This window comes from Pollachius pollachius, assembly GCF_949987615.1.
Source record: "Pollachius pollachius genome assembly, chromosome: 6".
NCBI lineage: Eukaryota > Metazoa > Chordata > Actinopteri > Gadiformes > Gadidae > Pollachius > Pollachius pollachius.
The window spans coordinates 7,729,626-7,757,021 of NC_136939.1; the positions used below are offsets into that span (position 1 = coordinate 7,729,626).

The window sequence follows — 27,396 nt, forward strand, 5'->3', positions numbered from 1 at the left end:
TTTAGAGAGAGAGAGAGAGAGAGAGAGAGAGAGAGAGAGAGAGAGAGAGAGAGAGAGAGAGAGAGAGAGAGAGAGAGAGGTAGGCTTTAAACTAACAGCAGAATGAGCTTTCAGTTCTTTTTAAATCCAAGTCTTCTTTTCCAATCTTATTTTTCCATTAGACACACAAAACTTCAACCATATACTGTAACTGAAGGCTTGGAGATAGACATCCCTGTTGGCATACACAGCTACAGTACAGTGTGTGTGTGTGTATGTGTGTGTGCCTGCTTTTCTGTGCGCTCATGACATTAACACAAAATCCTGTGAACTCATCAATGGAACCAACTGTTCAGCCCTTTCCCCCCCCCCCCCCCCCCAAATACAGTAGACAGAAACCACATAATCACATAACACGGCTTAAACTCATTAGTGCTACATTAACAGACCACTGGTTCAAAAGTTTACACAGAAAAGGACTAAACTACCACCACTCATAATACCAGGGCAGGGGGGGCAAACGAAGCGAGATGAGAGGAGATGTAGTGAGCTGTGTGCGTGTGGGGGGAGGGGCCGAGGGCAGGGGTGACATGTGACCCAGCTCCAGTGGATTCCACATCGAGGTGTGGCCTCCCCCATAGGCCTGGGTGTGGCTGGAAACCCGGCCCCTCCCACACACACACACACACACACACACACACAAACGCACACGCACACACCAATCTTTCTCCAATGAAATACAAAGTACACACAAACATCGAGATACAGACACATAACACACCACGAATAACGCATAACAAAATACACACCAAACCCACATAACAAGATACACACGTGGACAAACATATGCAACACACAAATGTGCACCAACACACATGCCACATATTTAATATAAAAACACTGCAGAACAAACAGAAAACGTAAACACATATTCATCACACGGATAATGAAGAAACACACCAAACACGTGTAACACATACAGAACACCAGACACACACACACACACACACACACACACACACACACATTCCCGTCCTATTGTTGGCAGAAAGAACTCCCTGTGTGTTTCTAAACAACAAAAGGTAACACAGCTCTGAGTGGGGCTAACATACAGCCAGCCGTGAGCCAGGGAGCTAGCCTGCTGGCGGCTGGCGACAGTGAAGCCCTACCATCAAGCCAAAGAGATGCTAAAGAGATTCCAAATTTCCCAATCAGCCAGACACGGGTGTGCTGTTAGGACTGTGACTTCCCTTGGTGGCGGAATGGTTTAATTTCCCTGCTCATTGCTGGAGATAAAAATCAGGAACTTACTTCCTTTCCTCCATCCACCCACCTCCTCAACCCACCTCCTCAACCCATCTCCTCAGTCGTGTGACATCTGGCTCCCATCTCAGGAGGGCTAAATAACAAGGCTATGAACACCACGGATCAACTAGGTGGAAATTAGATATTGAAAGTGTTTTCAATCAGCTCCAATGTCTTTCTTAATTATGATCATAACTATTTATTACATCTAAATCAATCCACGACACCCAATAATCGTAATGTTTCCCTCCCCCGCATATATAGCCTGCATCGCAACACAATCCATCGAATCGCCATATTACTGAAGTAAGTCAAAGATCTGAAAGCCACTCAAAGGAGTCTTTTGACTAAGTCATAAATAAGATCCCAATCAGATGAAGAGTCCTTATGTTACCGAAACAACAGGCTGCCAATTCACTTCTGGCCTTGAAACGCATTTTCTTTCAACTAATATTAACTGGGAGCGACAGGGGAAGGCACACTGAGAGAGTAAGGAGGTGGAGGAAAGAGGAAGACTGCCAAGCAGTCTAGCGCGTTTATCTCGCTAATAATCAGATAAATAAAAGGAAGATTAGACCTACATATCATATGTCAGTTTAAACAAACACGCACCACCTTTTGACCTTCTTGTTAGCGCATGTACACAGGTTCAGCGGCTTTGCCAAACACTGGATGATAATCCCCCTAACTTCCTCTAAGCAGCTGACTTTGTGTATGGACAACTTGACATGAAAAGGTTTAATCCTCCAACCGATAAGACCAGAATTCGTTTGGGCTGACCCTTGTTCTGCTGGTGTTTTGTTCCGGCTCGCCCGTTCTCCTTACGCAGCAGGAGCGCGGCGCCGACCGCGGTAGCCGTCCGTTGATGTTTCAGTGCTGTCTTTAACTACGAATTCAGCATCAGTGGGTTTATTAAAGATGTGCCCCCCCCCCCCAAGAAGATGTTCATGTCATAAGTCACAGCGTTCATTTAATTAGATCCTCTGCCTCTCCCTCTCTCTCTCTCTCTCTCTCTCTCTCTCTCTCTCTCTCTCTCTCTCTCTCTCTCTCTCTCTCTCTCTCTCTCTCTCTCTCTCTCCTCTCTCTCTCTCTCTCTCTCTCTCTCTCTCTCTCTCTCTCTCTCTCTCTCTCTCTCTCTCTCTCTTTTCGTGCAAGTGCGTGTGAGTGTGGGGCAGGGTGCACGAAGGGGTGAGAAAGTGAAGAGAGAGAGAGAGAGAGAGAGGGAGAGAGAGAGAGGAGAGTAAGCAAAGAGAGGGCACAGTGAGGCTGTAGTGAGCTAGAGATGAGTGTAGGAGAGAGAGTGAAAGGGGTAGAGGCAGAGTGTGTGTGTGTGTGTAGAGAGAGAGAGAGAGAGAGAGAGAGAGAGAGAGAGAGAGAGAGCGAGAGAGAGAGGGTGTGACAGAGGGACTTCTATCTGGGTCAGTGCACTCTCCTACTCCACCCCCTCCACCCTGCACACACCCCAATCCCTCTGGCGCTGTGTGACTGTATGTATATGCATGCGTACTAGTGCGCGCGCGTGCGTGCGTGCGTGCGTAATGTGGGACCACACACACACACACAACAAAACTATTAAACATGCCCACACCCATGTCCAAAGAAACACAGTAATTTCACCACGCAATCCTGAACGCCCCACCCAGTCGACACGCACATACACTCACACACACACACACGTATACACACACATGCATACATATATTTGGGGCTCAGCTGGAGGAAAAAAAAAAGGAACACATGAAAGCCAACTGTTCTGTACCACAAACCACAGCCGCTTCACGCTCAAGTTGATGGTATTATATCGCTGCTGCCGAATCCAATTTTTTTATGAGAAAAAGGCAGAGGTTCCAAACGCACACGAGCGGCCCCCAAGCACACAGGGGACACCCCAGCACCACTCTGCGTTACAGACCCACCTCCTGCAGTGTGTGTGTGTGTGTGTGTGTGTGTGTGTGTGTGTGTGTGTGTGTGTGTGTGTGTGTGTGTGTGTGTGTGTGTGTGTGTGTGTGTGTGTGTGTGTGTGTGTGTGTGTGTGTGGCGCCACTTTGTAGGGTACAGTTTGCGCCAACAATGCAGTGGATGAAAGCTAAATAAATAGCGACATAAATCAAAACATCATTCAGGAGGATCCCTTTCATAAGTGTCGACAACAAGCCTGAAATGGTCGTTCTGTGGAGACAACGTTGGGATTGTTTTAATCCGCAGGGGTCGCTGGTAATGGGAGGAGCCGGCAACCTGCAGTATCACAACAAACCCCACGCATCTTTTAACAATTTAGCATTTCCCGAACACCTGATACATCGCACCATCTAAAAACGTACTGCTTCTGACAGGATCCGGCCGGAAACGTGATAGATCACCAGCCATCCGAGGAGAGACAAATGAACAAATGAGGGTACGGTTAAGGTCAACAGGAAGTCAGCCAATAAGAGTAAGCTCACTTCAGCCCGATGCCTGTCGTGTCTGTCAGATACGTCATCGGGGTCATGGTAAAGTCTATTCCCAGTTAGTGTCATTCATGAGTGTGCATGAAAACGCTTTGGACGCAACGTAATGTTCGAAGAATGTTTTCAAACTGCCTGCCCCGCACACACACACACACACACACACACACATACATACGATACAAACAAGTAGTAAACTGTTGAATGCACAGCTACATCCTCTTCATTCATAATCTCTAAGCACACTGAGGCACAGAACGCCGGCCCCTGGGGTATTAATGTTACGATCACGCCATCAATAAACCCAATCAATATGGACACTTAATGTACCTCGCAGATGAAGTGCACTTCATAGATCACCAAGGGCTGACCCTAACAACTTTAAACTGGGCGGGGGTCTCACATTCGAGGTGAGGGCGGGGGGTAATCCCCGGGGGCCCCCCCCCACACACACACACACACCTTAACCCTTCATGCTTTCCAACAACACATGGATGTAGAGCCCTCCACACACACACACACACACACAGACACACACACACACACACACGCTTCGTGTATCAACACGTGGGCCGGGCCAGGAGGATCATTACAGCTGCCAGTGCTCGCATGGGCCAGATCACAGACCCTCACAGAGCAGGGGTCCGGGTTGGGGGGCAACACTAGGGAGATAAGCTGAAAGAGTGCTAGAATGGTGAATGGCAAATGCCATCAGAAAAGGCAGCCGCCGGAAGGGAAATGGAAAGAGGAGACGAAAGGACGAGCCAATAACAAATCAGCACACGCACATGCGCACATGCGCAAGCGCGCACACACACACACACACACACACACACACAAACAGAGGCAACGCCAGAGAGCAAAAACGAGATTGTGAGTGTGCAGACCGTTACATGGTCCGGAGCCTGATTCCAATGGATTCCAAAATATTGCACAACTTATGTAACCAGAGCCCTTGCAGTCCTTTAGGCGCACACAGACACACACACACACACACACACACACACACACACACACACACACACACACACACACACACACACACACACACACACAGAGCCAATTCATTAAGTGACACAGATAATAGGGAGGAGGGGGAGGAGTAGGAGGAAGAGGAGGAGAGACCATAGAGAAAAAGAAGAGGTAGCTTGCTGAAGGTGGCAGGACCGCCTGAAACCTAAAGTATGGCTTAGGATCCCCGACAGCTGCTACCCCACCCAACTCCACCCCCAGCCCAGCCCCACCCCTCCTCAGCTCACTCAGGGCCCCATGCCAACATGAAAGACACCTGGAAAACATTATTTATCTGAAAGCCTCCAACCTGAATGTAAGCATGTGTGTAGGAGTGTGTGTGTGCTTTGGGGTCGGGGGTGTCTACGCGGCCAAATGCATAGAAAATAATGCTTGGTGTGTGTGTGTGTGTGTGTGTGTGTGTGTGTGTGTGTGTGTGTGTGTGTGTGTGTGTGTGTGTGTGTGTGTGTGTGGTCAAGGGCTAATATTTACCGGTGGTGGTGTATGCCGCTGTGACCCAAAGTTCAAGCTCGTGTCCTCTCTCTCTCTCTCTCTCTCTCCTGCCCCTTTACTAAGCCTTTGCCTCACTCTCCCAGGCCACGCGCCTCTCTTACCCCGTTATAAAGCCTTTACCTCACTCTCTCAGGCCACACCTCTTCCTCTCTCTCGCTCTCTCTCACCCCTTAATAAAGCCTATAACACGCCCTCTCTGGCCACGCCTGTGTCCTCTCTCTCTCTCACCCGTAATAAAGCCTATACCTCTCAGGTCATGCCTGTGTCCTCTCTCTCTCTCTCTATATATTTATATTTCTCTCACCCCTTATGAAGCCTATTTCTCACTCTACAAGGCCTCACTCTCACGACCACGCTTCAGCCTCACTCCTTTATGAAGCCTATAGCTCACTCACAGCCACGCCTCTCTCTCGCTCCTTTATGAAGCCTATAGCTCATTCTCCCAGGCCACGCCTCTCCCTCTCCCAGGCCACGCCTCTCTCTCCAAACCACGCCTCTCTCTCTCTCTGAAGCCTATAACTCACTCTCCAAGGCCACGCCTTTCTCTCGCTCCTTTATAAAGCCTATACCTCACTCTCACAGCCACACCTCTCTCTCACTCCTTTATGAAGCCTAATCTCACTCTCCTAGGCCACTCCTTTCTCTCACCCTTTATAAAGCCTATACCCCACTCTCAAGACCACGCCTCTCTCTCACTCCTTTATGAAGCCTAATCTCACTCTCCAAGACCACGCCTCTCTCGCACTCCTTTATGAAGCATAATCTAACTCTCCAAGGCCACGCCTTTCTCTCTCTCTCTCACCCTTTATAAAGCCCATACCTCACTATCCGAGCCACGCCTTTGCTTGCCGGAAGCCAGACAATATTCCTGCTTCAAAATGGTTGCTTGCACATCCACTTCTGTTTGGGCTTCAGGCATGTTTACTTTCGGTTTCCCAGTCCTGGGAAGATTATATTATATTTATAGTTCACAATTTTAGAAAATGTGTGGTATCGATTCATTCACATTGATGACATAGCACTCTCTGTCCCTCTCACTCTCACACTCACAGCTGTGACCTTCCTCTTTCCCTGGCAGCCTTCCGTCTCTTCCCCCTTACCCTCCCTTTACTCCTCCCACTTTTCCCATCATTCCTCCCCTGATTCCCCCCCCCCCAAAAAACACACACACACACACACACACACACACACACACACACACACACACACACACACACACACACACACACACACACACACACACACACACAGCTAAGGAGGGACGACGCTCCGCCTGCCCCTTTAAGAGGACATGGTCTGACTCACAGACCCCTCTGGCGACACACACACACACACACACACACACACACTTTCCGCCCCCCACACCATCAGGGTTGATGGTTCAATTCTCTCCTCACCCCAGTGCCCAGAGCCCGGCACAAACAACCTTCTCAATCTCACACGAGTCATCTGTATACCTGTATATATATAAGTGGCCTTCATCCTACAACTTTAAGCTAACTCAAGCAAACACAGCAAAACACACAAGCCAGCTGAACCATGGACAACTCCACCACCAGTGGAGGGAGGGAGGGGCCAGGGGAGGGAGAAAGGGAGGGGCCTGGGGAGCCGACGCTGACCAATAAGGATAACACCATAGGGTAGGGCCACGGGGTTAAAGGTTCAAAGGTGATGAAGTTGCGCAATGTTAGCCTGTCTGATTAGAGCACAGAATAGTGAGATAAACTGGTAATAACAAAACAGAAGGAGATTAACCATATGTGCATAGGGACAAACTGATAAAAACAGACAGAGATAAAAGAAAGAAAGAAAAAAAGAAACATAATGAAAGAAAGAAAGAAGAAAAAGAGAGAGCTAGAAATACATCGGGTATGTAAGTACACACACAAACCTAGTATAACCACAAACAAACTGCTAATACCAGTATGCATTGGGCTTCAGCATCCAATGCTTGAAGTTGTGTTTGAACGCTTTACTAAAGCTAACAATTAATCTATAGCACTCCGGCCGCATCCAACCTCAAACACAAGCACAAACACTATCCCATGTCCTTGTGTTTGCACAGGCTTAACCACACGTGTGCCAAAAACAAACGCAGACACCCTTACTTATTCACACACAGAGGCAGGCTATACACTACTTCCCTTTCTCTATGACTACTGTTATTATCAACACACACACACACACACACACACACACACACACACACACACACACACACACACACACACACACACACACACACACACACACACACACACACACACACACACACACAGACCTTCTTATTCTGAGGTATTGCCCAAGACCCGCCCGCCAATTCCCTGGAAGACACTCCTTCCTCACCTGGTATTGGCCTTGTTTGCTTCCAGCCTCCAAGGAGGAAGCTCTAGTGCTTTGGTGGAAACCTTCAGGGTTTTCGGATCAAAGACGCCCAACATACCTCACACTACATGTTTACTTGTGTGATTCGACTTGTTGGCGAAAAAAACCTCTCGCACACACACAAAACACATTGCTCTACATCCATGGTTAGTTGTGAGCGTGAACTAATTTGCTATTCTACCGGCAAGGCACCACTCACACCCACCCACCGCCCCACCCTTCTCAATCCCCCGTCTCTCTCGTCCTCTCCAATGTGGCCATTTTGGCACTGAGGCCGGGGTTGTCATGGTGATGGGATTCTTTTCCTGGTTAATGATTGTGGCAAGTTGGTAGGGGGTCACTGCAACACACACACACACACACACACACATACACACACACACACACACACACGGTATGTCACAGAGATTTTTGCGAGAACACCAGCCAACCAATGAGGGTGTGTGAACCTGTGATGCTAGTAGACACATACATAAAAACACGGACGCACGCACACACACAGCCTCTGTGAACCCTTGTTCGAAACACACCACAAACGACACACCCAAACACAGCTACATACTACTATTTCTCTCCGTCTCGCTTGGTTCCCTCTGTCCCCCCCCACCCCCCTCCATCTCTTACCGAGGGGAAGTTGTATGCACTTCCTGTACAGTTCAAAGTGAAGCATGTCTTCTCATCTGGTATCCAAGCCCTCCACCCATAAGAGGCCCTCTCCCCCCCAGGAAGAATCTGGTGACAAATCCAATAGAGCTCCACCTCTCTCACACACACACGCCCTAATCCTCCCCCCACACAACCATCCAGCCATCACACCCGCCCACACCCACACCCACACCCACACACACACACACACACCCACCCACACCCACACCCACACACACACACCCACACACACACACACACACAGTGTATGCCAAGCAACTCCCACCCTATCAGTAGGCTACTCTAGTAATTATAAGCTGTTAATTGGACACTCAAGGCAATACCATGATTGGGTCAAACATCTCTCAATATTGCAGGGAATCTCCATAAATAATGATAGGAGGGGGGGGTCGGGCTGTTTTCTGTGTAGTTTCAAAAGGGAGAAGTAAACTTGGCCAAAGCGACTTGAAATGTGGCATAAGGAGATAAAACGAGCCATTACTTGTTTTAAGTAGAAAAAAAAACATTACTAAAACAACAGAACAGCAGCCCCGTTTCTTTCCATCATCTGCCATCGAAATCCAGTCTGTGAATAAATCTGATGAGCCATATGGTGGTTCCATGGCGTATCTTGGGTTTTGGGGGGATTTGGGCTAAAACTGCAGGAGTTAAAACACCAGCAGAAAGGGAGCTGCTGCACCAGGCATCTGGATATGGGCAATGATGAGAGAAATCTTGATATTCCCGGGAAACAAAGGAGGTTTTCCCTGCTAGAATTAGCTCCTATTTAGATGCAGAACAAACTGTCAGAAGCATAATATAAATTTCTCATGGCTGTGGAATATAAATGAAATAGAAGATTGAATGGTGGTCTGTAGCACGACAGGCTGTCATGGCATTCTGGCTAGTCTACCCTTGCAATGAGATCCCAGTTGGCTTCAGAAATGAATAAATTCATGACCTCTGGGTTCAATTACTTAATTGTTACTTGGAGTGGCTATTGGGGGCTGTCGGTGTGTTACCTACTTGAAACATTGTGGCTTGGGGGAAACTTTAAATTAGGATCAACAACATCCTATCGGTGTATGTTCTGAGTTATCGCACTGTTGCATGCACCACTCTGCTGCCTACATCCAAGTATTGGAAGACTAAAAAGAACCATCCGATGCAAATATTACATAGGTCATCGAATCACACTTCAATCCAAAGACGCTATTTTTGGCCATTCAATAACTGTCCTACAAACGGCACTTGCAGAGTACACAGACCGCCAGCAAATAGCCGTGAGGCAGCAAAGAGGCCAACTCTTCAAACGTATCTCAAGATGGCCCGTGCCAGGAGAGATGCTTTGAAGACGTGTGGCAGAGAAAGGGCAGAGACAATAGAAAAGATGGATAGAGTGGAGGTATGAATGTGCGATATTCGTTCGTGGTTCATAGCGCATTAACATTCTCTGCCTCCAGGGTAAAATCTGTGGTGGTTCCACACCACCAAAACTATTTCAGTTCCTAAGCCACCGCTCACATGACTCACTGTCGGCAGCCGTCTGACCTCCATGTCAACCGAACTCTTGGTCCTTAGTATTAGGGGAAGTATTGTTTACTGCAGGATATGCGAGGCATGTGCCCTCAAACAGCAGGCCCTCCGTTCTCTGTTCCCAGCGCTTCACCCGACAAGACCCATGACGAACCAACCAGCTGCTGGAACACCAGCCAGTAAGACAGCCTTTAAAATGAGGCGATCTAGCCAGCTGACAAGAGGGCGGAGCCGTAGAAATTATGAAGAACACAGTAAGTTAAGGGCGTGTAGACACATTTATGCCGCGTACACAAGGCAAGCAATTCCTATCAAACAGGGGTAAAGTTAAAATGCCAGAATGACAAATGGATCAGTCACGTCAAAGCAGGCAAAAATCATGGATATGGTTACAGTTTCACATTAACTAGCTTCAGTCGTGCCGAAGACTTGCGGATTGCCAGGCTGCCAGAGCAGATGATAACCAAGTCATAGACGTTTGTAATCACTTCCTTCAATTAAGGAAAGATGCCAAGTTGCCTAACGTCGGAAATATTGACAGCCACAAACGAACACTCCCATAAAAGGGAAGTTAATTTCTTCCTGAAGCAGCACACAATAATTTAACCATCTGTCTCTGTGCAGATTTCCACAGCTTTTTAGCTAACCCCAAATGATTGCCAATTGTTTCAACAAAAACAATCTAACCTATATCCTCTGACGTTAAGCAAACATTCCATGATGTGAAGAAATATGTAGGCATGGATTTCGCTGACCTCAGGCTTAAAAGGCAAACATATCCATGATTCTGATTAGTGCAGTGCTCAAGCTGATGTCAATTGAGCCATCATAACTAGGGACTGGAATATCAAACAATATTGAAACAGCTACAGTACATTGAGCCAGCAGTTCATTTTAAGTCGCTCAGTCAATTGTGTGATTCACTGTAAAAGTAACTACAACTTTGGTCTGAAATCACCTGCAATGACCAAGAGCCCTCGTCTTTAAGGCTATTGAAAAGTGTCAGGTTGCGAGGTCTAATCCAAGCAAAAGAATAAAAAAAAAAAACTGTAATGCTGTAGCAAGCAAAGAACCTAACTGAGAAGCAGCCAGCTAACAGAGCCGGACCAATGGCGATGAGCAATCACATAGTTGTTTCTAATGGGTCATAGATGGAACCACAGAGAGACTGGTTAAATACAAGTTGAACCGACAATACCGGTCTTGGTGACTGAATCATCTACCGCTGTTGATTAGGTTTGTTGCATGCAAATGTTTTTTATGCAGATTTGGCACAAGGAAGTCATTCTGACAGGTGATATTGGTAAAGAATGTGTTAGTGAAGCCAGGGGAAGAGGCGGTCACGATGGCTCAATTACCCAAACCGATATTATCCTTTAGGATCCATCTAGAAGTAGCATGTCAAACATGTTAAGATTGTTTCTTAATATTTCTATTTCCACACCCAATATAAACATACAAGTTGGACCTGAAAATAATTGTCGCATTACATAGTGAACCACTGATTATTTCAAGGGGTGTGTTGTTACGCGTGTACTTTGCCTGACAGGTTGCTCCGGTCTGGAGTTTTTCCACTGACCGTTGGCTTCACTAAGATTTCAGAGGCTACACCCACACCCCCACTTGTCTGTTAATTCAGTTTATTTCGTCTTCCACATGGCAGCAAACACAAAGCCAAATATTTGGATTAAAAAGTGTCGCTTTAGAAACCAATGCTTCATGGGACAGGACTCCAACTCAGCATAACAGTCCAGAGACCAGACGGACAACTATAGTCCAACCTTTAACCTGCTGCTCACAAAAACACAACAATAGCTGACTAGAGGCAACTTGTTGAACAAACCAACAGCCCATTGATCCATCAGCCAGTCCTTTTTAGCCTACCAGCTCATACAGCCCAAACCTCAACCCCTCATCCAAGCAGCTAGCCTTCATGGCCGGCCTAGCTCCGTTTTATTCTGACTTCCACATAAATTGTGCTGCTGTGGCTCTATAAATAGTCCTGCTGCCTGAGGGTAGTCAGGACCGACGCACTGAAGCAAGGCACTTGGTGACACCATCACCCACCGCAGCGCTTTAAATTAAGCCTAAGTTGTTCTTTTCTTTTTTTTCGCTCAGACTTTCTGTTAATAACATGATAGCACTGAACATTTTGGTATCAGAATGTTGGAATAGACCACCCAAGTCTGAAATAAATGTTCTGCCCAAATAAGGCTTTCTGCGTTGCCTGGTGGACCAACATGAAGGAATAATGAGCTAAAACTAATCACAAAGCTGTTGGCTCAAAATGCAATAATGAATTGTAACTAGTTGTAATGCGCTGGAATTTCCTTTCTTAAATGAAAAGAAGAAAGAAAAAACAGATATTTCAAAATGCTATGTTTATTTTAATTTATAGGATGCACACATTAGGATTTAGTTTTGTTTTACTTATACTATGATAATGGTGTTGAATCTGTTTTTTCCCATGAGTCCGATTTGATGCGTAAGCCCCAAATTAATGACAGCAATTATCTGGTCTCTAGTACAGGCCTGTCCACAACAGCAGTTGAAAGATGTTGCACAATGTCAAGACAATTTGCATATTTTCCTTCTACTCGGATATAGTGTCAATCATGAGCCAATGTTCGGAATGGTTTGATCTGCTTTTGCCTTCTTTACTTCCTCGCTGGAGACCGAGTTGGCCTGGGGTTGCTGGTTTCAGAAGTAGAAACATTACTCCCCCCCCCCCCCCCCCCCCCCCCCCCCCCCCCCCCCCCCCCCCCCCCCCCCCCCTCCCCCCCCCCCCCCCCCCCCCCAGCTAGAGTGTAAGGAGCCAATGCCTGGCCAGCAGGGGTCCCATGAAACAAATGAGTCGGGGCACCTACTCCAGGGGCTCCCAAGACGTTGCACTTTGAAGTCACGTGCACACGCTCGCACACACATACACACACACCCTTTTCAGTTTAGTTTATTACACCCCTATTATTAATCCACTTTGGAGCTTCAATCAATAAGCTTTAAGGCAACCATTTTTGGGTCACTTAACACTATGTTATTTCCAAGCCTAGCCATATTTTCTTCAATTTCAAGATATATATACATACATACATACATACATATATATATATATACACACACACATACATACATACATACATACATACATACATACATACATACATACATATATATATAGGAAAGTTGTTTGGTTCTTCAAGCAAAAATAATCTCATTTTTCTCCATTCAACTGTATTGTGGGATAAAAGCCAATCAAAAGTGTCTAACAGTTATTTATCCTCCTACTATTCTCAAGAACACGCGGCGGCAAAGAACACACGATTGATTTGACAGAAAAACCATAAAACTTTAACGCAAACCCCTCCCACCTCTGTGGCAAACCAGGTCTCTCTCTCCCCTTCTCTCTCTCTACCCCAACCAATGAACTACAACTGATATCAATACAGCCTCAAAGCATCGGGAACTCCCACCACCACCACCAGCCATGTCCTGAAGGAGCAAATCCCATCCCTCGGGCCTCGATGTTAAGTTCACAATCTTCACAACACAGTGGTCAGAAACTATCTGAAAGCCATTTAGCATTTCTTATTAGTTAATCAAAGTCCTCCATAGTCCTCCAAACATTAACAAACAAATCATGGCAACATAGAGTGGGTCAGATAGTGATAGATGGTTATATGGTACCCTTAATGTCTTAAAAACACAATATGATTTAAAAGATGTCGACTTTTTTGCATATGTACAATTAAAATCAATGTTGGGGTTACTTATTTCAAAAGAACACATAGTACAGGATTTAGATCTGGACAAAAAACTGAGGGAGATTGCCTCAGGGAGGAGAACAGTGTCAAGATTATAGGAGTTGTTGACCACTGCATCCTTTGACAGCCTATCCTCTATTCAACACAAATGGGAGCAGGAATTGGGCAGACCCCTGAGTAATGCACAGTGGGATACACCAAAAACACAACAGCCTTATCCAAATGTGTAAGATATAAAATTCTTCAAATAAAAATCTTGCACAGGGCATATATAACATCAAGCAGATTAAAGAAAATGGACAAGTCCCTCTCCCAATTGTGTTGGCATGGTTGCGGAGAGGCAGGAACATTGATACATCTAATGTGGAATTGCCCCTCAGTAAAGAGTTTTTGGACAGATGTGATCTGCAACCCGTCTTTTATTCTGAAAGTGAAAATATCACTCTGCCCACTAATATGCCTTTTAGGCAGTAGAGTAGAAAATATCGAGTCAACTCTTACGCAACACAGAGCTTTAGCCTTTTTGTCTGTTAAACGAATCATTATGATGAATTGGAAAGTACAAAAACCAAATTGCTTCAACACTGACCATTGGTTAAAAGAGTTTATGGATCTCCCGTCAACGGAACGCGCAACCTCGGTCCTCAATGATCTTGACAGTGGGGATGAAGGTCCATGGATTTTTATAAGACTTTATAAGACTGTATTTGAGAAACTGGGCATTTAAATGAATTCATTGAATATAATGGATCTGCACCCTGTGCGTTTTGTTATCTTCTGATGTATGCATGAGGTTTGTGATTGTTTTGTTTTGCGTTTAAGAAAATAATATAAATAAAAAAAGTCCTCCATAGTGGAGTGGGCATACAGTATGTGTGGCTAGACAGAGGAGGAGATGAGGACTGGAGAGATTGTATACAATCTAACTTTGGAGCGTACTTCACCTTTGAGTAGTCAGAAATCAATTAAAAGGGTAGACCCTCTTTGAGCTCGCCCCGGCCCACTATCAACATTTTAGAATTGTAATTTAAGGGATAGGCATTAATGCTGTTCAGGATTTTACTAGCTTCACTCACAGTTACAGTGGAAGGGCGTTTAGTTGACGCTACCTGTTAACCTAAAACTGCCAATAACAATTAACCTCACAAAGGTCACTTGGGACTTCACAATGACATCCTACTTTTTACTATGAAACCCGCGGCATCATGTTTCACCCAAGTTGCTTACGGGTAATGAGTATCTCAACTAAAACCATTTGACACATGTAAATGGATTACACACTAACATGCATTCTCTATTCTGTGTGTGTGTGTGTGTGTGTGTGTGTGTGTGTGTGTGTGTGTGTGTGTGTGTGTGTGTGTGTGAGAGAGAAAAATTAAAATAAAAGGAAAATGACAGCTCCATTAAGGGACATCTGTTATAATGTAGAGGTAAACATTACCTCTGACACTAAACAAACTTTGATGAGAATGATTCAGACGCTGTCCCTAGTCTTAAGCCTGCCAAATATGTTGGTTGATGTATTATGACTCTGAAAATGACAGACCATGAATATTCTAGAAAATGTGTTTAAACGCAACTTGCTGCGCATCGTGTTTATGGATCCTGGTGGGGAACACTGAAAGTAACATTTACTACCAATGGTCGATTCAATATCCGATCCTAATTGACCCAACTTCCTCTAGAACTGATCTTTAGCTAATGACTTCTGATGGAATTCATTGCTGCTGTTGAAACCTGAACACTGCCGATATATGCAAATCAGGAAGGGCCCCCCTAAGTTCTTGTTTTTCATACTTGCCTCCACATACAGGTTAAGATCATTAGACTTATAGCTCGCAGGTGCAAGTTTGTGATGCTGCGTTTGACGGAGGTACTAGCAGTGTGTGTGTGTGTGTGTGTGTGTGTGTGTGTGTGTGTGTGTGTGTGTAAAATCAAAATGAAAGTAAATGACAGCCCCATTAAGGGAATTCTGTTATACTGTAGAGGTAAACATTACCTCTGACACTAAACAAACTTTGATGAGAATGATTCAGACGCTGTCCCTAGTCTATAGCCTGCCAATTATATTGGTTGATGTATTATGACTCTGAAAATGACTGCGTTTGACGGAGGTACTGGCAGTGTCTGTCTGTGTGTGTGTGTGTGTGTGTGAGAGATATGTTCAACACTCCATTGTACAGAGACAGATCTGGCCGCCATAACACCCTTCTACTCCACATTTGGACTATTCAGTTATTTCCAACCATATAAACATTGGCTACATATTCCTTTACTTCGCTGTAGCGCTCATGTCTGTTTGTAATAAATAACACACATCTTCCTCTTCAGGTCTGTTGGGAGTTTTAGGCCAGCTTTGCCTTTGAAGTACTCTCACCTTCAAGTGTGGCGGTTTTAGAAAAAGACCTGCATGGATATAAATCTGTGTATTCTGTCATCTGTGTGTATTCAATGGTTTCAATATTACATTTAAAGTCCCAGACAGCACGACATTAGGTCACACCCAGGGAACAGAACCCCTTGACTTTGACTTACAAAGAAGAAGAATAGCCTATCCCTAACCAGTGACCCTGTGGTTGTTATCCAGTTTTCTATGACTGAATGGAGCAGTTTGGTGTCTTTTACCAAGACCTATCTCAAGACTGAATGGTGTAATTGCACCTTTTGTTGCCATGAACCGCTTGCTGACTGAAACAGTGGCAGTGTTTTATTCAGGCACGGTGCAATTAGGGGCACAACACAAGACGGCAGCCTATAGGACAGTGGGTCGCCTTGCTCAAGGCAGTGCACCTGGCGTCTTCCCAGGGTTCTGTGCGCCTGTGTTTCTGAAAAGGGTTACTGGCTCTTTAAAAACTAAGATGGTGTCCTACGAGCCTGCCGTTTCTCTGCCTCTCGTTTCCTGCCTTGCCTATCGACATCACACACCACAACACCCTAACCGAACTGAGACAGTTCACATGCAGTCCACACAGTGAGAGGAGAAGAAATAGAGAAGGGGAGGTGTAGAAATGAGGAGAGCGTAACCCCCCACCCCCAACGGTGAGAGATTATAAGGGAGCATACTTTCTGCACGTCACCATGAGTGACAGTATTACCAAGCGAACACCGAGCCATGCAAGAACATTAGTTACGGGACCTGAGACAAACTGTTCCGCTGCTGTACATCTCATTTAACACAAATTGCCGGCTCAGTTATTCATCACACCGTTAGCCTTTTTTTTGTTATCAACACGCCGTATCTGCACAGGCACATGTTGAGCTGACAATGTCATCTCGAGTCATCAAGTTAGGCTGACAGGACGGTTCACTTGTACCGAAGAGGACAGACTCAATAGTGTGGAATACGGACTTACTTTCTTGTTCCGAGTCTCCGTGTGCATCTCGGTTGCTAAGCGGGTGCAGCAGCCTAGGGGCGGAGTGGTAGTGGTGGTGGTGGGGGGTCGGCCGGGCTGCCTGGGTAGCTATTTGAAGAACAACTGTGCTCTTTTTGGGGCCAGTTCCCACCTTTACACTCAGTTTACGGGAAGATACTACGGATATCTAACTGGCTATCTTCGTGAAATATGTTCAGCTCATTGCCGCCTCGTCGAACGCTTCCTTCGTTCCCCCCCCTCTGTATGTCGGCGTGTTGTTGCCGTGTGTTTAGGGTTGGGCTCTCTCGCTGCCTTTCTCCTCCGCCTCTCCCAGCTTATGACCCCACCCTACGTCCCCACCCCTCATCTCCGGCAGTCAGACGCTATGCAGCGCTACTTCCACAGACGCAGAGCAAGCACAGCCACCCAAACTGATGCCTAATGTGTAACTTTTCATCCACAGACATACCGGTGAATTCAGGCATGCCTGCACCCGTACATCGCCGAGCACATGCTGTGTGCAATTGGTAGATAACAGTTACATTGCAGCGCTGGAGATGGTTTAACTGTGAGGGAGGGACCTTCGTATGGTAGACATCCATGGAAGGGACTCTCGCATGACAAGCGCCCACTGGAAGTTACATATCCATATGTAGATGAAAGATCTGGAATCGCAACCCTTGGTAAATTAAAAGTTTGAATAGAAGCATCAATGAAACCAACCAATACGTAATGACGCAATGATGGCGACTCGTTACGGCCAGTTTAAAACTTCTTCACTGCGGGTGATAGGGTTGGGTGGCTCACCGCAAATCCAATCTTGAGTTCATGAATACCTGCTTATGCACATAAGCGCTCACTAAACATATGTATTGTTAATACAACACAATAACATAATGGGCTGTAAAATAACCGAACTTCGTTGAGTATAGTATACGTTATGTGTTTGCTGCTTATTTTTTTACTGCTGGCTGTGCATCAAATCCCCCCTCGGGGATAATAAATATACCTTGTAATGTAAAATAAATAGTCCAAAAAAGATCGACCTAGTTTTATGTGGTTATCTGAAAATTTAGCAAAGGGCTTGTGGATAGACAACCTTTGACATTTTTTGGGTAAAGAGTGATAAATACGGAAAAATAACTTGCCTTTGAAATGCTACACAGCATATTAAATAGTAACTATAAAATCATTGACCACATGCCTTCATCAAAAGTGATCTAGGAAGCTACAGGATACAGGTGGGCCGTTGATAAATTTGTTATTATTTAGCATCTTTCATACAGATATACCTTTAACATTGCTTAATTTATATAAGCACCTAAAAGACAAAACAAGAAAGGCTTTGTGAAAATGCAAGGGTTTGCTGGAGTGAGACCGGGTGGTGCAATGACAGAGCATGACACTTTTATTATAGAGAAATAACTGATGTGTTATGTAGCAATACTCAAAAAGAGTTACTCGGAATCGAATAGTGCAAATAGTGTTCAAAAGTTAAGTGTAGAAAAGCAGAAAAAGGACTGGAATGGAAGGTGAAGCCACCTTCAGGTAGAAAGCCGCGTGCGTATAGATGGATAAAACAGCCGGACAAAATGGCCTCCCATTCCTTTAAATTAGGGATTCTTCAATGATTTTGTCTATGGACACAAAATACTATTTAATTGTGTCTGTTGGAATGAACACACACTCCAGGGCATCGTCAGGCTGCCACCGTCCACCAATGGGTCAGGACCCATCTTGGTTCCCAACCCATGGTAGATATGCTGATGTAAAGGAAACTGTCGGAGCCAGTACAGAGTTTTGTGATAAAAAACGCTATTGTTGGATGTTTTATTATATCCATTTACAGAACTGCAAAATGATCGGGACACACTTTGACAGTTTTAGATTTCAAGATAAACATAATTTGATAGATATACACCTTCCGTTTAGGAAAACCCTCAAACAATCGTTGGGTATTCGCACTGCTGGTGAACATGCATGGTGTAAAATTGAGTGATACAAGTGGCAGAACATCATTTTCACTTGAACCATCACTTTTACTTCCTCAATACCCTTATTGACATTATTTTTGTTTCCCACTGTCCCAACAATATAGTAAGAATAATCACAATTGTTGTTATATTATCACAGGGAGGAGTGTTTGTATATTCTAAACACCCTATGAAGCAATGAAGCCTATACTCATTTAGTAAGTATTAGTAGTATTAGTCATTAGTAGTATGAAAACAAGCCAATTAAGTCCCCTGATATTATTATTATTATACCATTCATTGTTATAGGTATTACTTCAGCAATGCAAAATGAATGTCAAACGTAGAGCTTCCTGTGAAGTTATTGAGAGGTAGGACTACTCTATGTTCGCTTCCTCCACTAAATTATGTTGTTTACCCTAGTGGATTCTTAGGTGAAGTGTGGTATAGGCCTACCTACCCTAACAAGACCATGGAACTACAGATCGATTGGAGTTAACCTTAGTTCAAACACTTGCTCAACTGTTCCTTGATGCATGCATGGGATTTACTGGTTTAATGGTCTAACATAAAAGTGTCTTGATGAAGGACTTTGACCTTTTATAGTAAGGAGAATTGAAAGCATCCTCCTGTTGACAACGCCTGCAACTATCATCACTGTAATCCATTTGTCGTTTCCATATTGTTATGATAATTGTATACTACAAACAGTGCTACGAGCCAAGTTAATGGGCGGGGTTTTGGACCCCGCTGAAGTGGTCCTTGTGTCATCCAGAATTAGTATTGCTGCAACTTTGGGAACGTCGCAACCCACAAGAGAAAAGCCGTTGTGAAAATAAAAAGCCTTAACCAACAGTGACATCTGGCGGTCAACATTGAAGTGACATATATTGCAAATACACTTGGGCATTGGCGTAGGACAAACTTGTGGCTTTAAATTTCGATCTTACTTGAAAAGCGGTGTCTAACTTACACAGGTGCACAGATCACATTTAAAATCGGACCATTTTACAACTTTCAGACACAGAAAAAAGTCTAATTCCAGTTCAACCAAAAGGTTTCCAGTTGTTATTGTAACGTTATAGTTCATACATTTTTATTTAAAATTCTATAGCAATCGATAGATTTATAAAAACAGATTTACATGAAATGCATAAATATGTAACGAGGCGAATTTCCGACACAAATGTGCTTTTTTAGTTTTTCGATCTGGGGTTTTACCCCATTCCTTTCCTGAGATTGTTCTCAATTTCCCTTTATATGTTACTATGTGCTATGCTTAAGTATGATGTAGTTGCAGTCAGGAATACAAAAACACCCAGGGGAAATATAATGTTTTGGTTTACAATATCAAGTGTACTACTTTTGTAATTTAGTAATTCATTAAAACATTGATGAATTAATTTTTTCTACCTCATTTCAAAACACATCCCTTCGTGAGACCACATGTGGTAGCGTCCACTCAGATGTACGATGGATAGAACAACTCCATTTTAGTAGTTGGTACAGTCCACCAGACACCTCCTACACTCCCAGACATGTGGGCTGCATCCAAACCTGCATACTACGTACTATAGTGTGTACTGTTTTCTGGCATACCAGTAGTATACACACACATACATACATATATATAAATATATATGTACATGTACATATATATTATACATATATATATATATAAACACTTCAACATGTAACGCCTAGTGGCCCCTTAAGTCATCATCTACTATCATCATCTACTAATAGGTGAGTGAGATACGGAATACAAGTGGTATTCCGTATCTCACTCACCTATTATATGTGAAGGCATCTGTCAATCTGTGATCTGCGTAGACAAATCTATCCATTGCATGCATTCATCCACGCAACTTTATTGCTGTGATGCTTTAAAAAGCAAGGATCCTTTGGTAAAAGCATCTTTCAAAACAAGGATCTGAAACTAATATATCCCAAAATCACAATATACATTTTTTTTTAAAAAAACCAAGAATGTTTTCGAGCTACATTTTGTGGGGGCAGCGTCAAAGCTCTGCTGTAATTGTCCATTTTCGTGAACAGAGAACCCTGACTCCCTGAGCACTTAAGGCGGCAGTGTGCGTGTGCTACCGAGGGTCCCGTTGCGAGGCCGTAGCACAGCTCAAGAGCTTAGAGCGCCATCCACGCCTGGCTCCCCCTCCGCTGCAATCAAGCCTTCAGTCCCCTCTCCCTCCTGGGCCGGGTCCGCCTTCAGCAGGGCCAACACTCTGAGCCAGAGAACAGCCGAAGAGGACACAAAGTGATCAAGTCAATGAACATGAGTCATGATCGTCAAACTTTGAAGTCTGCATTTTTTGGCAGATAAAGTAAACATAATTACGGTATGAATTAAAATTTCCAACCGCTGCTAGATAATACCTACTATTACACATTACTAACTAGTAATTAGTATAACTAGTCCAAACAGATAACATAATAGCATGTTTTTAAGCTGTTGATTCCCACTGGAAATATCTCCTTATGTGTAAGACTAATTGTACGCTGAAAGTAAGAATGTTAATACAAATCCACAATTATCCGAGAACAGGTACATAATGTGATACACAAAGAGGTTCTTTGGAATCTAACAGTGCAGAAAGCTACCATTTTTTAGTGAAGAAAAGTTTTTTTAGGATGACTTGACATATCAGTTTGCACACAGCTTACCTAATCATTGAGCTGAATCATCATTCTCGTTCGACACACACACACACACACACACACACACACACACACACACACACACACACACACACACACACACACACACACACACACACACACACACACACACACACACACACACACTATGACTCAGCACTTCCTGGTCTAGCCATGCCAACCAAATGCTTTCCCAATGTTTTTGTAAAGATAATGGTATACAGTTCATAAATATGATAACATTGCTCACTATCATTCTGCGTGCATGAAAGCGGCACATGGGAAAGATTTGTAAGGATGTATAAGATATACAATGAAATCGCAAGGTCTCATTTTTGTAAAGCACTTGAAAGGTTGGCTGGTTGTGCAGGAACGAGAGCTGAGTGCTCTTGTGTGTGGCTAATGCAGGAGGTCGCGCACGGGAAAAAATGCAGAAAAAGGATTCTTGCAACTTAAGGACAACTGAAATGCATGACCAAGAATGCATATAAATTCAATCTGACTGAATACCCACAGCCCTAAACATACATTAAGGTTGAACAGCTTGTTCATGTTAAAAATATAACCCTCTTTTAACTTTCACACCGAGTTTGATCAATCAACAATGATTTTTCAGTGATAATAGTGAATCTGGGACAAGGACAATTTGTTTCCTTAGCGTTTGCATTGTCACTTTAACCATAAAGTGCTGTATGCCTGAGCATGTGCCAACTTTCCTGACTTCTTTATTGTTTGCATCCTTGGAGACATGTCCACTTCCCCCCAAAGTGTATTGCAAATCAACCGCTTGTTGCATCATGTCTTGCTTCAGCCATGGCCATCCCTGAACTCTACCCGGTCCTTTATCGTTACTTCCCACAATGTGGACGTTTCCCTCCCAGTCTCATGTGCGGCTCCCTGTGGCCCCCAGTGCCTTCCCAGGGTCGTGCTCCATTACATCAAATACCTTTGCTGTCAGGAGGTGTCCTACAAGAAATCATTTTTAGTATTGTTACTATTGATAATAGTTAAAATGAGTATCACACAAAGGCTAATATGTTCTAACTATCTATATGTGTGTCCATCAAGCTGATTTGTGTAAACAAATCTTTTAACTTCCTTTATCCAGTGGTTTTAAACCCAAGATCGGACCCTAAACTATGCAGAATTTTGGTACCGGATATTCTTGGGCCCTAAAAATCACATGATAATAAGAGGAGCGACGGTGCCTGGGGTTAGCATCATGACTTACCCTATGAGGACACAGGGGATGAGACAGAGGCCTGCAGCCAGCAGGAAGCTGAAGCCTGGCCACCACCCGACCGTGATGGCGTAGATGCTACTGAAGACGGTTGAGGATATGCTGGCACTCAGACTCTCCATGAAGGCTAAGCATCCAAACAGAGCTCCTTCGCAACAACAATGACAGTTTGTTAGACAATATGAGGTCAGATTTTTATTTTTATTTTCTTATATTGATGTAGAAATACATGTACGTAATTTTACGTACATGTATTTTAAGATGTGGTTTGAATGTTAACGCCATTTCTAAATCATCTCACCTTGCTTGGACTTGGAGACAGTCTTTGACATCATGGTACGCAGGACAGGGAAAGGCATGATGGCTAGGACCAGGGGTATCCTCACTACGACCAGCCAATGACAAGAACAAACAATACGGTAGATGTGGAAGACGGACCAACGCAGTGCAGTAAATATGTCAGGAATTTAGATCTGTAAAAATGGCTGATCAAATCTAATAAAAATGATAGAAAACCTTGGCCTTTAGAAGGCCAAAATTGATGTACAGCAAAATGTTTAAACTAGGATGCTTTATAATAAGACTATGTTAGAAATAAACACACTGATTAATTCATCTTATGCTGCATACCTTTCGTATAACTTTCTACATAAGATTACTGCGTGTGTGCTAGTGGCCGAGCCTGCTGTTCAAGTCTGATCAGTTTAGAGACAAAGAGAGTGTCACACGCTTCCCATTCTGTGCGGCCTGCAGCAAAGGAAAACTGGATATTTCATAATGAACATAGGATATCACGACAGCCCTAGCGTCAAGTGCTAGCCTTGATGGATGAGGCGTGTGTGTACTCGTCTCACCGAGAAACATGACCAGAGTGGTCTTGGTAAAGGACATCATGGTAAAGCCAGAGATGACGGAGAGCAGGCCGACGACCACGATCACCAGCTGGGGAACGCCGCAGTACGTCAACGCCGTCACGCCCAGGAAGCTCCCCACGTACACCGTGGTGGACAACGCGGCGCCGTAGCCGATGAGGATCTCGTCCCAGCACAGCGGCTCATTGAGCTCATAGAGGGTGACGGAGCCCATGCCCCCTACGTAGGCGAAGGTGAAGGTGGCGAGGATCAGGATGAGCAGCACCAGGCGAGCGTTGTCCCTGCGGCTGAGATCCGCGAACATCTGATAGATCCCGAAGAACAACTGCAACATCGCCGAGCGGCGAGTGGGGGCTGCCCCGCAGTCAGGGGGCTCGGCGTAACCGTCCGGCGTTCGCTTGGTCGACTCCTCCAGGAGGAACACGGCGTAAAGCAGCGTGATTCCCTGGAACACTAACCCCGTGAGGACGGGCACGTTGAAGCCCATTGCTCGCAGGAAGTGCCCCGTGGAGAGAGCGGCGGCGCCGGACAACAGACCGATCACCATGTCGATGCCGGCTATGCGCAGCGTTTTCCGCCTGCTGTCGTCACACATGTCCGCGATGTACGCGAAGCAACCGCCCAATAGTGTTCCCGCGCTGCCGAACAGAGAGGAGAAGATGGAGGCCCCAATCAGCAGGTAGACGTTGAGCTCAAAGTAGGACACGGTCAGGAAGGACAGGCTGAAGATGAGGCTGCCGATCAGAGGCATGATGATGGTGACCTTGCGTCCTCTCTGGTCGCTGTAGGCCACCAGGATGAGGGTGACAACCAGAGACGGTATGATGGTGAAGAGCTCTGAGTAGAGGGAGAAGAGAGAAGCCTGCTTCTGCACCTCCTGGAGACGAAAGAGAAGAGGTTTTGTTTGTCGCGGGTTGATGATTTTTCTTTACTTGTAATAGCGAAAGTAGAAAAGGTTTGAGGGAAAATGAGTAGTCCCCAAACAAATATAGTCCTCCCAAGAAAAAGGAACCAGTTCTGTCGTGGACGAAAGAGGTGTGTAGCGGGCACACCAGGACCAAACATGCGAAACCGTCTTCTTTAATTCTTTAAAGGTGATAATTTGCTCTTTACTGTGAACAATTTAGTGTTCAACAATAGCAACATCACCAGAATGTCCAGCCAAATATTAAAGCACAAAGAGTAGCTTCTTTAATGCTTGCTCGAAATAAGTTGGCATGATACTATTATACTTATTACATTTTTGATACATATTATTCTTTTGAAAATATTTTAAACATTTTTGACACACACAATCAACAAAAAACAAATCATTAACTGCGATAAGCCGGCAAGAGGGATATCAATATAAAAGTGGGACATTGACCAATAATGTATAGATTTCCTACAGCGACGGGGTAGCACAATATGTTATTGTATCGCCTTATATTTGCATGTAATTGAGTAATGAGTCTGTAGACATCAAATTATATCAGGAAATATGGAAAACCCCAAAATACGAAATAAACAAAGAATTTATTTGCGTGTTTTTAATGCAAGGTCAAAAATATAACTTTGGGGGCATTGGTCTTTAAAGGATCACATTTAGACGATTTTCTGTTTGTGTCGCCCTATCTAACTTACCTCATGGTCGGCTGAGTGGTTACTGGTGACATTATGCGAACATTGAGATGTGTTGTTTTCATGTGGGTATGTGGTGTTAGTAAACTCCTGCCAGAGTCGCCTATACACATACTGCTGTATCAAAGGGGAGACCAGAAAGACAGCAAAGGCATAGAGGGCTACGACCGGCTCGACAAAGTGAAAGCCCTTCATTTTGTCGAAGTATCTAGAGGGGATAAAAAGTGAGTACAATGTCAGAACAGATTGGCATGATATCTAAAGAAGAAGACCAGTGAGCATACTACTGCATAATACTATTTCCAACAAGTACATAGTGTACAATGGCTAGCAGACGGTATATTTCATCTATTACAACGTCGCTTGACATTCAACATTGCTGACTTGTCTATTCTATTGAACGTGCATAATTATTAATTTCGTATGCTGAAAACATTTGACATAATGTATTATTCGAACGTTATATAGTTAGCATAGCAAGTTGTCTTTGTTATTCACCGGTATTTTTGAAATGATTAGATTTTTACGCTTACCCAAGGAGTCGTTTAACTAATGTTAACCATGAATACACACAATACTTCTAGTTTCCTCAGACACCGTTGGATGATCGATATGACTCGTTCATGAACTGCATTGTGCTGCGTGTCTTTTTATTTACTAAATGTGTCCAAGCAGGTTTGGCTCCACCCCCTAAGTGACCTGATTGGACACAGTATCTGGTCACGCGCAGAGCTCTATTCATGCGAAACGTGCCAAAGGGATACCATACAATCATCAGGATAACTCTATCATGTTAATAGTGATGGTATTATGAGTGAATATATATTTGATTATATATATGTGTATATATATATATATATATATATATATATATATATATATATATATATATATATATATATATATATATATATATATATATATAATTTATATTCACTCATAATATAAGCTTTTTAGAATTTAATTTAATTGTTTTGAGTGAGAGAGAGTGCCCTTAATGTATCTGTACATAATGTACATAAAAATAAACCGTAAACAGACTTAGAACACACCATAATCAAACTGGACTTTAACCACTAGCATGCCTTTGTAAATATTAGACATCACTTTCTCTTTCTGTTGTGCATAAAACCTCCAAATTAAAAATACTATAAATAAACAATACTGTTATAGGAGATACTCAATTTTTTATAGTATTCTACATTTTACTTATATATTGAGTGTTTACATTTGATATGTTTATATCGATTTTGTATACAACGTTTTATACTTTGACCTCCTATTTGTTCACCTTTGGCAGTGCACAACGTTTGTTTCTAATGTGGAATGAATTTAATTGAATTGAATTGAATTGAGAGAGAGAGAGAGAGAGAGAGAGAGAGGGAGAGAGAGAGAGAGAGAGAGAGAGAGAGAGAGAGAGAGAGAGAGAGAGAGAACCAAAACAAAAGCAAACTATTCTCCTGCTTTGTTGACTTTAAAAAAGCCTTCGACTTAATTTGGCATGATGGTGTGTTGTTTAAATTGATAGAAAGTGGTGTTGAAGGAAAAACTTACGACATCATAAAGTCCATGTACAAAAACAACAAATGTGCAGTTAAGATAGGAAAGAAACACACAGACTTCTTCCCACAAAGCCGGGTTGTGAGACAGGGACGCAGCTTGAGTCCAACCCTGTTCAACATATACATTAACCAACTAGCAAGGACATTAGAACAGTCTGCAGCCCCCGGCATAACACTGGTAGACACCGAAATCAAATGTCTGCTGTTTGCAGATGACCTGGTGCTGCTGTCCCCAACCAAAGAAGGCCTACAGCAGCACCTAGATCTTCTGCACAGCTTCTCTCAAACCTGGGCCCTGACAGTGAACCTTAGTAAAACCAAAATAATGATATTTGAAAAAAGACCCAGCCACAACAAATACACATTCCACCTAGACACTGTTACTCTAGAGCAGGGGTCTCAAACTCAACATACCTGGGGGCCGCCGGAGGTAGAGTGCGTTTGACAACAACGCGCGGGCCGCTCTAACACTAAACTTTGATGTCAAGTAGGCAGCCACAAAATATCATCCCGCGAGTTTG

At 44.1% G+C, this 27,396-nt stretch overlaps 2 protein-coding genes across 2 annotated transcripts in view; both read right to left on the reverse strand.

The window, feature by feature from the left end:
* The window catches only part of klf8 (Kruppel like factor 8), a gene marked incomplete at its 5' end in the record, with an annotated part of 30,094 nt that extends 13,135 nt beyond the window's left edge, over positions 1-16,959 (reverse strand). Inside the window, 1 exon segment of the mRNA XM_079739036.1 lies at positions 16,933-16,959. Coding sequence (XP_079595162.1) covers positions 16,933-16,959 — 27 coding nt within the window.
* A 3,709-nt stretch (positions 16,960-20,668) lies between these two features.
* LOC307077442 (lysosomal proton-coupled steroid conjugate and bile acid symporter SLC46A3) lies at positions 20,669-25,972 on the reverse strand. The gene is made up of 6 exons (XM_079738867.1): positions 25,847-25,972; positions 25,317-25,521; positions 23,676-24,570; positions 23,123-23,206; positions 22,813-22,969; positions 20,669-21,148 (listed from the first exon to the last, which is right to left on the reverse strand). Exons 2-6 carry the CDS (start codon positions 25,506-25,508, stop codon positions 21,043-21,045), a joined length of 1,434 nt encoding a protein of 477 aa, XP_079594993.1. The 5' UTR covers positions 25,509-25,521; positions 25,847-25,972; the 3' UTR covers positions 20,669-21,042.
* Between the last annotated feature and the right edge of the window lie 1,424 nt (positions 25,973-27,396).

What these genes read in the sequence shown, in the direction of transcription:
- LOC307077442 (XM_079738867.1), bottom strand. Translation starts at nt 25,508, where the DNA reads ATGAAGGGCTTTCACTTTGTCGAGCCGGTCGTAGCCCTCTATGCCTTT. An exon ending in ACCACTCAGCCGACCATGAG is followed by an intron (nt 24,571 to 25,316) that starts GTAAGTTAGATA and finishes TTTCGTCTCCAG; the next exon opens with GAGGTGCAGAAGCAGGCTTC. An exon ending in TGTCTCCAAGTCCAAGCAAG is followed by an intron (nt 22,970 to 23,122) that starts GTGAGATGATTT and finishes GTTGTTGCGAAG; the next exon opens with GAGCTCTGTTTGGATGCTTA.